Genomic DNA, 11910 nt, shown 5'->3' with positions numbered 1-11910 from the left:
TTTTGTCTAAGTCATTGAAAAGATGATAAACAACAGTTTTATTATATATTTCAATAGAGACTGTAATCATCTTTGCAAAGTTTGAATAGATCATAGCACTATATTTGTGGAAAAAGGTTTTGTATGTTGCACCAGAGTTCACTGAATAATTATTTTCATTTGTAGTCCATTGGGACGTAAATAATTTAATACTTTATACCTTTAGAGTATGTGCTGTAATAGTTTAGTTAGTTTGATTCACTTTAACACATATATGTAGGTAGCTCACTGCACATAACCACTTCCTTTCTCATGTGAGCACACTACTGACCACAAGCACGATATTGAACTATTTATGTTAAATACAAAAGTTAACAAGAGTAGAGAAAGAAATTAAGATAAATAAATGACATGTAGTATGTTAACACCAATGTAAATTGCACAAATCCTTCACCACACAAAAATAAGGTGAATAAATGAAATATAGTATGTAAAACTTTTTTTTTTTTTTTTTTTTTTTTTTACATTTTATTTATTTATTGCATTTTCACATAACCCAATAACTTACATGTAGCTATAACGGGTCTGTATTCATTTTATAAATGTTTTATTATTTATTTGGAAGCAGCAGTTTGTGTTGTGTGGCCTGGGATCATAATCATCACAGGTCAGCCCCCCCCCCCCCCCCGCTTTTCCTCTGAGAGTGAGACTCACTCACAACCTGCTCACAGCCTCTGCAGCCGCAAGTTGCTCCCCCGCCCCCTCCCCTTTGCCTTTTCTTCTGACTCACACAACCTGTATACATGACTCAAAGCAGCAAGTTGACGCGATAGTAGGGGCGCCTCATCTCCCACTGCACCAATTTGATGTGGAAATGAGCGGTATTAGTCTAGAAAACTGGCGATTTTTTTTTTTTTTTTGAGAGTGCTCGTGCCCGGTTGCCCACATTGCCCATAGCAAAACGCCACTGCCTCCACCTATTCTTTGTTAGGATTTCCAGCTGCACCTGTACGATCCACTGAGACTGTAAACACCCCCAAGCCAGAGGATGTTTATGCTCTAGTTACCAAACCTCCAAAGTCCAACCACCACCCAGAACTGAAAAACACAGATCATGATGATGATTCAGTCCATTCACAGGACTAAATCCTGGTGTGACTTTGTTAAGGAGTTGATGAACCTGTAACTTTTAATTAATCTTGCTGGTTGCTGCTTTTATGCTCATATTTTTATGTTTCATGTTAGTTTTTATCTTTTATCTTGATGATTTTACCTTGTAACACTTGATTTGTTTCAAATCTAAACTGCATGACTAATTAAATGTATTATTACTATACATTATTATGATAATTATTATTATTGTTATTATAATAAGTACTTTGTTAAAACTCTCTGTAGTCTGTGGTGCCCTCTGCTGGTCAGGAAGGGCATTTCACAGACAAGGGAGCAGAACTGAAGGCCTGATCACTCATGGTGCTGAGTTTAGTCCTGGTGAGGAGGAGATTAGAGTTTGTAGAGCGGAGGGATCGGGTTGAGGTTAGTGTGGTGAGTAGTTCTTTCAGGTAGAGAGGGGCATTACCATAGATGTACTGGTGAGTCTGGAGGGAGATCTAGTATTCAATCCTGGTGGAGACGGGGAGCCAATGAAGTGACTGTAGAATGGTTGACATATGACAGACCTCTTGCTGTTACTTTGTGCTGCATCAACATTAGTTTAGTTTTAGTTTATTTGACAGAACAAGAATATTAGTCATCATGTGTCTTCTGTGCATTAAGACATGACTTCATTTTACCTGTTTTTAATAAGATTATATGTTAGTGTGGAGATTTATGTTCCAAGAAATTATGGAGCAGACAGAAGAGACAAACTGGTTTTAATAAAGCTACACAAACAAACTTCAGGAACAAATATCTGAAGTTTCGTTGATTTGTATTGATGATATAAAACTGATTTATTTTTAAGGCAAAACAGGTTTATTATGGCAGATACCTTACAGAAACAAGTAGATGAAATAAAGAAGATTCAATCAGCACTTATGTCAGTGATGAAGTTGCAACATCACACTCTTCATTAAGAGAGACTGACTAAGTCAAGAGGTTGTGATATGTAGCACAACAAGTAAGCAAAGCTCTATAAACTGAACTGCATTCCTACTCATGCACAGTGGCGTCTGCTGTTCTACTTGATAAGAAAGTGAATAACAGATTTGTTGGTGTAGAGTTGTCTCTTCATTCTTGCTTCTTGAGTCTCTCCATCAGATGGACACTGATGACGGCAGACACCATGATGATCAGACCAACAGAGAACACGACTGTCTTCACCAGGCACAGAGAGATACTCTGTGAACCTGCAACACAACAAAACAGTTATTATATTACAGTACTGACAATGAAGCACAACATACAACATACTGGACATAATAAATGACCCCAAATACTATATTTCAGAAACGTTTTGTGTGCTTTTAAAAATAAAATGTTGACAACTTTTCTGACTTCAGTGAACTGTGTTGATTAATTCTTTATTTTTGCTTTTTCTGGTTAATCACTACATTTTGTTCTAATTCAAGTGTCTATCATTCATGATGTACTTCATTGAAGCAACGACTACAACAACAGTAGACTGTCTAACACAGACAGAAAAACTCTTAGCAGAATAATTACCATAAAAGAAGACTATTTACTTCCAGGTACTTGTTCTCAAGTATTTTGTTTTATTAAAAATAATCTTACATGACTAACTGGCTAAAACATTGCTACTAAATATTTCTCATGCATGTCATTAAGACTTTACAATATGCAACTTAAATTAACACAATATAAAAATTGAGCATTTGAACCTAAAAGTGAATGTATGATCCCTCCTGCCCAAAGGTCTATAAAAATGTCACACATGTGTAATTTAGTCAAATTTGATTTGATTTCATCCATGTAACACATTTTGCCATTTACACTGCAGTGTGTGTAAACTGTGTATTATTGTCAGTTACCTGTTATTTCAGTCTCACCAGCAGTTAGAGAGCAGAAATGCTGAATCTCCTTCATGTCTCTGGTGCAGGTGACCTGGTTGATATGGTTACAGATGATGAAGTCATTCAACAGGTAGACACGGAGAGAAGAACCAGAGGTTGTGACCTCTGACTGCTCTCCTCCCTCCTGATTGCAGGTTTGGGTGTCACATGTAAAAGTGCTGCTGATGAGAGAGTCCTCTGTACTGCAGGTCACAGTGAGGTTACAGGACTCTCTGCTGTTAGACACAGAGTTCACTGACAGCTGAACTGGAGACACTGGATCTAGAGGACAAAAGGTAGGTGTGAAGGGTTATAAAACAGAGTACTACTGTGTATCAATGTTTGAAATCTAAAGAAACCTACCTTGAATTATGACCTTGTATTCAGTTAGATGTTGGGATTTGTCTCCAGTTATGAGTGCAGTGTAATCTCCACTGTCTCTGTGTTGCACATTCTTCAAAAGCAAAGAGTGATTTTGAACAGAAAACTCAACCCTTCCTTTATAAGGGTCACTTATTCTTGTTCCTTTATCAGGAATAAATCTCACTATGCTGACAGTGTCATCAAATCTCCACCTAAATTCATTGTCTTCTAGTAGAACAACAGGTTTGTTAACATCCAGATGTAAATCATTCCCTTTCTGCACAAACACAGTTGTCACAGCACTGGACCCTGTAAAAAGAACACGCATTAAAATCACTTGTATGCTTTTTCAGTCACCCCTGTTTTGTGGTCATTAAAAAACTGAGAGTATTGCTGTCACTGTCTTTACTCCCCAAACACAGAGTAATGTTTGAATGATTCAAAACAAATGATGGCAGACAGTCTCTTTAATGGTCAGTAAAGGTTCTGATAAATCTGGATGCATTCATAGCAGTTGTATAATGCATTTTGTAGAACATATTTTACTTGATCTGTCCTACTATGAGCCTTTTAATTTGAGCCTTATGTTGTCTTTTTCTGACTGCTTCATGTTTATAGGAAAGAATATTTGAGGTGAGCCCAAATAACTTATTACAGATATTTGAATTCAAGAAAATGAAGTGATTAACTATTCGTTAAAAGCATTCACAATTGCATCTTCTGCAGCAGTCCAAAATACCCACAACATATAGAATACATCATATTAGTATTGTTTTATTATAATTTCTCAATAAAAGGACAAAACTTTACTCTTTATAAATGATCATAATTATTTTTTTACCAACCAACTACTAAATTCATTGAAGCAATGACTACAACAACAGTAGACTGTCTAACACAGACAGAAAAACTCTTAGCAGAATAATTACCATAAAAGAAGACTATTTACTTCCAGGTACTTGTTCTCAAGTATTTTGTTTTATTAAAAATAATCTTACATGACTAACTGGCTAAACATTGCTACTAAATACTTCTCATGCATGTCATTAAGACTTTACAATATGCAACTTAAATTAATACAATATAAAAATTGAGCATTTGAACCTAAAAGTGAATGTATGATCCCTCCTGCCCAAAGGTCTATAAAAATGTCACACATGTGTAATTTAGTCAAATTTGATTTGATTTCATCCATGTAACACATTTTGTGATTTACACTGCAGTGTGTGTAAACTGTGTATTATTGTCAGTTACCTGTTATTTCAGTCTCACCAGCAGTTGGAGAGCAGAAATGCTGAATCTCCTTTATGTCTCTGGTGCAGCTGACCTGGTTGATATGGTTACAGATGATGAAGTCATTAACCAGGTAGACACGGAGAGAAGAACCAGAGGATGTGACCTCTGACTGCTCTCCTCCCTCCTGATGGCAGGTTTGGTTGTCACATCTAAAAGTGCTGTTGATGAGAGAGTCCTCTGTACTGCAGGTCACAGTGAGGTTACAGGACTCTCTGCTGTTAGACACAGAGTTCACTGACAGCTGAACTGGAGACACTGGATCTAGAGGACAAAAGGTAGGTGTGAAGGGTTATAAAACAGAGTACTACTGTGTATCAATGTTTGAAATCTAAAGAAACATACCTTGAATTATGACCTCGTATTCAGCTACACGTTGGTTTTTGTCCCCAGTTATGAGTGCAGTGTAATCTCCACTGTCGCTGTGTTGCACATTCTTCAAAAGCAAAGAGTGATTTTGTACAGAAAACTCAACCCTTCCTTTATAAGGGTCAACTATTCTTGCTCTTGTATCAAGAATTAATCTCACTATGCTGTGAGTATTATTGAATCTCCACCTAAATTCATCACCTTCTGGTATAGCAACAGGTTTGTTAACATCCAGATGTAAATTCTTCCCTTTCTGCACAAACACAGTTGTCACAGCACTGGACCCTGTAAAAAGAACACGCATTAAAATCACTTGTATGCTTTTGCTCTCTTTGTGTGTGTGTGTGTGTGGTGTAAAGATGTCCCCTGAATGAGGAGCCTCTGATTTAAGCTTTTTTCCCACTGCATCATTGAGGTGAACTTAATATAACATAATTACACATATTTCAAGGGATGGACTGTTCATTTTAATTATTTATACTATCAGCCACCTGCTGTCTAAAAAGTCAGATGTCTGGCTACAGTTTCTCTGACCAAAATCACACATTAAAATAACTTTAATGCTTTTTCAGTCACCACTGTTTTGTGATCATTAAAAAAATGAGAGTATTGCTGCCACTGCCTTTACTCTCCAAACACAGAGTAATGTTTGTACATTTATTTGAATGATTCAAAATAAATGATGGCAGACATTCTCATTAATGGTCAGTAAAGGTTATGATAAATCTGGATGCATTCATAGCAGTTTTATAATGCATTTTGTAGAACATATTTTACTTGATCTGTTTTAAATGTTGTTGTTGTCCTACTATGAGCCTTTTGATTTGAGCCTTGTGTTGTCTTTTTCTAACTGCTTCATGTTTATAGGAAAGAATATTTGAGGTGAACCCAAATAACTTATTACATATATTTGAATTTGATAAAATGAAGTGATCAACTATTCAATAACCTCCTGTGACCCTGCGTCCTCATATGGGGATATTATACTACTTATACTTCATTCTGCTTAACTTTGACCTGTTGTCCTCATTCGTACATGCGTTTTTGTGCCACAAAAGTAGTAACAAAAGCACATTACAGTGCAAAAAAAGTCAATCAACGGCTGCTCCCCAGTCAAAAAGTGGACCAGGTACAAAACTTAATCAAATTTTATGGCTAAAACATATTTAGCTATACTTCAAAAGTATGTAGTTTGATATGTTATACAAATTTTGGCACATTGTTCGCAATATGTCAAACTACGACACTGCTAATTTGTGCAAAAGTAAGGTGTAAATGTAAGGAAATGAATAGTTTTATACACTGGTGAATTAATTTTTTGGAGGTTAAAAGTATTCACAATCGCATCTTCTGCAGCCAGTCCAAAATACCCACAACATATAGAATACATCATATTAGTATTGTTTTACTATAGTTTCTCAATAAAAGGGCAAAACTTTACTCTTTATAAATGATCATAATTGTTTTTTTGCCTACCAACTACTAAATACAGGGATATCTCCTCTCGTCCTCTAAACAAGTCACAGTGTCTCCTTCTTTCCTGTTGCTCTGATAAAAACCTTTAAAATTACATGTGTGTTCCTAATCATGAGCTCGAAGTCGTAGCAACTAGTAGGACTTTCATTACAGATGTTTCTGGATCTTCAGTTTTGTCCATCCTCAGTGCATTAATCACAATTATAAAGTCTGCTCAGGTTTTATTCCTTTATCTGCAACACGATTAAAATGTAGTATGTTTGTCCTACCTGCTAATTCTTTGCAGAGCAGAAGTCCCAGCATCACAAAGATAAACATCATGGTCTCTGGCTGCTCTGACTTCAAAGTGCAGAGGGGAGGACTTGATAAAGAGCTTTTATATCACAACTTTATTTTTTCCTGTCAAAACCACAAACTAACATGATATCAACATGTCATCATCTCTATTCAAACTTCCTCTCTAAGCTCTGTTTGACTGTTTGAGATGTGCTGTTAAAAATTTAGTTAATTAAATCATTTAGGTTTTGTCTAAGTCATTGAAAAGATGATAAACAATAGTTTTATTATATATTTCAATAGAGCCTGTAGTCATCTTTGCACATTTTGAATAGATCATAGCACTATATTTGTAGAAAAAAGTTTTGTATGTTGCACCAGAGTTAACTGAAGGATTATTTTCATTTGTAGTCCATTGGGACAAATATAATTTAAAACTTTATACTTTTAGAGTATTTGCTGTAATAGTTTAGTAGTTAGCACTGTATGTGTGTTAGTTTGATTCACTTTAACACACATACAGTATGTAGGTAGCTCACTGCACATACACTATAACCACTTCCTTTCTCATAAGATGCAGTATATTTAACATCTCTTTCATTTTCAGCCTGCAAGTGGTGTGAACATTGGTTAATTTCCAAACAGAATCAAAAAAGCATGTTGCATCAATGAAAAATGGTATGTATGGTAATATGTCTGCACTAAAAACATCAACTGAAATACAAAAAATTAAAGTTCTTCTGTTATTTATGCAGTTTCCTTTAAACTGATATTTTAAACATTTTAAATTGCACCAGTGATGAGTGACTAAAAGATGTGTATAAATGCAGCTGACATGAGAAAAGAGTAGAGTTGGTTTCCAAACATTCAGGTCAGAAGGCAGGAAAACTTCACCTGTTCTCATGCAACCTTCTTATTCTGAAGGACAGAATTAAAATCTGCTTGTTTCTGAGGATTTAGATTAAAACAAACTTTGTGCTGTTGTTGTAGTTTTGTTTTGTTTTGTTTAATTGAGATTAAAATAACATTAGTCTTTCTGGAACCCATCATCTAATGCTATTAAAACATGAATCATAAGAGGTGATTTATTAAGACATGGCTTGTTTTCATTTTTAAATAAGATCTTATTTCAATATAGTGTGTAGATTTAGAGTCCAAGACGTAACGGATCAGACAAATTGCTTTCAGTTTGAACAAACACATTTCTTGATCAAATATCTGAGGCTGAATTAATTTCTAACTACTTTAAACAAATGAACATATTTTTAATTTCAGATGTTAAACCGGTTTAGTTTAAGGAGAGGCAGGTTTATTAAGACAGACATTATAATGAAAGTCCCTGCACCGAAACATGAAGTTGAAATAAAGAAGAAACCAATGCCTATACTGTAGTTGATATGTTAAGGGATGGTTTCACTTCTGTCAGCAGAGGTGGTCCTGGTTAGTTTTGCACCCTGGGCGGACCGACCACCAGGGATCCTGTGTGGCCTGGTCAACCCCCCCCCTCCCTTGCTTTTCCTCTGACAGTGGGACTCACTCACAACCTGCTCACAGCCTCTGCAGTCGCAAGTTGATCCCCCGCCCCCTCCCCTTTGCCTTTTCTTCTGACTCACACAACTTGTATACATGACTCTCAGCAGCAAGTTGACGTGATAGTAGGGGCGCCTCATCGCCCACTGAGCGGTATTAGTCTAGAAAACTGGCGATTTTTTTTTTTTGAGGACGCACTTTTTTTCTTTTTTTTTTTTGAGAGCGCTCATGCGCCCCCAAGTAGATTGCGCCCTGGGCGGTTGCCCACATTGCCCATAGCGCAAAGGTTGCATTTTTCATAAGGAAAGAGGAAATGCAGATGATGCACACGTAAAAATTCAGACCTGAAGAATTAAAGCTAATTAAAGCTAAATCAGGCAGAACCAGACAACTGATGTTAAGATTCACTGTATGTAATATAATGTAATGTAATGTAATATATGGGCAGTGATTGATCTTCTGAATGATCAAACCTATTTTAACTTGTGCATTAAAATGATATGTTACTGCAGACTTATAGATGTTTAAGTCATACTATAGGTTACATCACATATGAGTCTATAGATTAAAACATTAACTTTGCACATGAAGAAAACATTTATTTACTTTGCAGTGCTGTTTTTTGCCCATTTAAAAACATATTTTTATAGAATAGAGGCCTACTTATTACTGTTCATAATTGTGTAAACTGTCTGATGGAGGGAAGTTAAGTCTGTATTGTAATGTACTTTGTAACATCTGATAGCACAAACACTTCCTGTTCCCTTCTTTGCAAGCAGTCCCAGTCTTAGACCCTGTTCACACCAGCACTAAATAAAAGTGTAAATGACCTCCAAGATGCATTGTGATCCGCTCACTCACACCACTTGCCGAGATGGACAAGGACGCATGTAAAAGCAGTTGAAAAAATGGAGAGGAGCACAGATGTACGTGGTTCGAGTTATCTGAAGAGTTGAAATAACCCACGTGTATTACTGTAGCTCTTGAAACATATTTCTCATGTCTTAACTATTTTAGCGCACACTAACTGACATAATAACTGTGAACTTGCCTTTACCCTTAATAACAGTGGAAAAAGGAAAACCTGAGAACAATTTGAGTGAAATCGTTGTAAAGACCAGTAATCATTATTTCAAAGGGCAGTCAGGATTAAGAGTATGTTTAATATAACCAACTCATAGAAAAACAAGATGCTATGGCTTACTACAGCAGAAAAGTGATTAAGGAAGAAAATGCAATATATGAAAATCCTCAGGTAAGTGCCACAGTTTTTGTTTTTTGTACTCCCAAATGTGCTTGTCAAATTGAGGGGGAAAAATCACCTTGTGTTTATTTAAAAGTTAAGACCTGACTTTCAGACACAGGAGAAGTGCAGTTTCAGCAGTTTTCTTTCTGCTATTTATTTAATTTTTATAAAAAACAAAGAATAAAGAATTGTGCTTAACATTTGAATTAAGTTTATTTCCTAAAAATATATTAAAAGCATGCTGTTGTCAAAGTCATGGTTTGAGTCAGGGTCCTTTGTGGAGACCATGTTGTTCTGCTGATTAAAGAGGAAGCTCATCTCAACAGTAGCCTTTTATAAGTAGGAGGGTTCTCAGTATAGTTGATATGTGAAATGACTGAATGATGTAATTTGTATATTTTTAATGTACAATATTTTATGTTAAAATGTTGAAGAATTAATTGAGCCTTTTTGTTGTGGTTGTGATGAACCTGTGACTTTTAATTAATCTTGCTGGTTGCTGCTTTTATGCTCATATTTTTATATTTCATGTTAGTTTTTAGTTTTTATATTGATGCTTTTACCTTCTAGCACTTGATTTGTTTCAAATGTAAACTGCATAACTAATACAATGTATTATTATTATTATTATTATTATTGTTATTATAATAAGTCATTTGTTAAAACTCAGTAGTCTGTAGTGCCCTCTGCTGGTCAGGAAGGGCATTTCACAGATGAGGGGCAGCAGAACAGAAGGCCTGATCACTCATGGTGCTGAGTTTAGTCCTGAGGAGGAGGAGATTTTGTGGTGCATCAACATTAGTTTAGTTTTGGTTTATTTATTTACAGAACAAGAATATTAATCATCATGTGTTGTCTGTGCATCAAGACATGACTTAATTTCAGCAGTTTTTAATATCTCATGACTGTATTTTTCCAGTCAAAACCACACACCTATTATATATTTCAATAGAGCCTGTAATCATCTTTGCAAAGTTTGAATAGATCATAGCACTATATTTGTAGAAAAAGTTATGTATGTTGCACCAGAGTTCACTGAATAATTATTTGAATCTGTAGTCCATTGGGACAAACATTTAGTTTGGTTTGATTCACTTTAACACACATACAGTATGTAGGTAGCTCACTGCACATAAACTATAACCACTTCCTTTCTCATATGATGCAGTATATTTAACATCTCTTTCTTTTTCAGCCTGCAAGTGGTGTGAACATTGGTGAATGTGTAAACAGAAAATCAAAATGTTGCATCAATGAAAAATGGTATGTATGGTAATATTTCTGCACTAAAAACATCAATTGAAATACAAAAAACCAAAGGTCTTCTGTTATATATGCAGTTTCCTTTAACCTGATATTTTAAACATTTTGAATTGCACCAATGATGAGTGACTAAAAGCTGTGTCTAAAGGCAGTTGACATAGGAAAAGAGTAAAGATGATAAACAACAGTTTTATTATATATTTCAATAGATACTGTAGGCATCTTTGCAAAGTTTGAATAGATCATAGCACTATATTTATAGAAAAAAGGTTTTGTATGTTGCACCAGAGTTCACTGAATAATTATTTTCATTTGTAGTCCATTGGGACAAAGATCATTTAAAACTTTATACCTTTAGAGTATTTGCTGTAATAATTTAGTTTAGTTTGATTCACTTTAACACACATACAGTATGTAGGTAGCTCACTGCACATAACCACTTCCTTTCTGGTGCAGTATATTTAACATCTCTTTCTTTTTCAGCCTGCAAGTGGTGTGAACATTGGTGAATGTGTAAACAGAAAATCAAAATGTTGCATCAATGAAAAATGGTATGTATGGTAATATTTCTGCACTAAAAACATCAATTGTAAATAAAAACAAAGTTCTTCTGTTACATATGCAGTTTCCTTTAACCTGATATTTTAAACATGTTGAATTGCATCAATGATGAGTGACTAAAAGATGTGTCTAAATGCAGTTGACATGAGAAAAGAATATAGTTGGTTTCCAAACATTCAGGTCACCGAAACATGAAGTTGAAATAAAGAAGAAACCAATGCCTATACTGTAGTTGATATGTGAAGAGATGGTTTTACTTCTGTCAGCAGAGGTGGTCCTGGCTAACTTTTAATTAATCTTGCTGGTTGCTACTTTATGCTCATATTTTTATGTTTCATGTTAGTTTTTATCTTTCATATTGATGATTTCACCTTGTAGCACTTGATTTGTTTCAAATCTAAACTGCATAACTAATAAAATGTATTATTACTATACATTATCATGATGATTATTATTTTTGTTATTATAACAAGTCCTGTGTTAAAACTTTCTGTAATATGTGGTGCCCTCTGCTGGTCAGGAAGGGCATTTCACAGACGATGG

At 35.2% G+C, this 11910-nt stretch overlaps 1 protein-coding gene across 1 annotated transcript; it reads right to left on the bottom strand.

Annotated features, from left to right (window-relative positions):
• Nucleotides 1–2021: 2021 nt before the first annotated feature.
• Nucleotides 2022–6812, bottom strand: LOC128369698 (uncharacterized). Its single transcript, XM_053330777.1, has 6 exons — nt 6761–6812; nt 4992–5300; nt 4626–4910; nt 3354–3662; nt 2970–3272; nt 2022–2327 (listed from the first exon to the last, which is right to left on the bottom strand). The coding sequence occupies exons 1-6, from the start codon at nt 6810–6812 to the stop codon at nt 2209–2211; spliced, it is 1377 nt and encodes a 458-aa protein (XP_053186752.1). The 3' UTR covers nt 2022–2208.
• Nucleotides 6813–11910: the final 5098 nt, after the last annotated feature.

The sequence above is a fragment of the Scomber japonicus genome, chromosome 12 (genome assembly GCF_027409825.1).
Source record: "Scomber japonicus isolate fScoJap1 chromosome 12, fScoJap1.pri, whole genome shotgun sequence".
Classification (NCBI taxonomy): Eukaryota; Metazoa; Chordata; class Actinopteri; order Scombriformes; family Scombridae; genus Scomber; species Scomber japonicus.
This window is presented reverse-complemented; position numbering and strand designations above follow the sequence as displayed.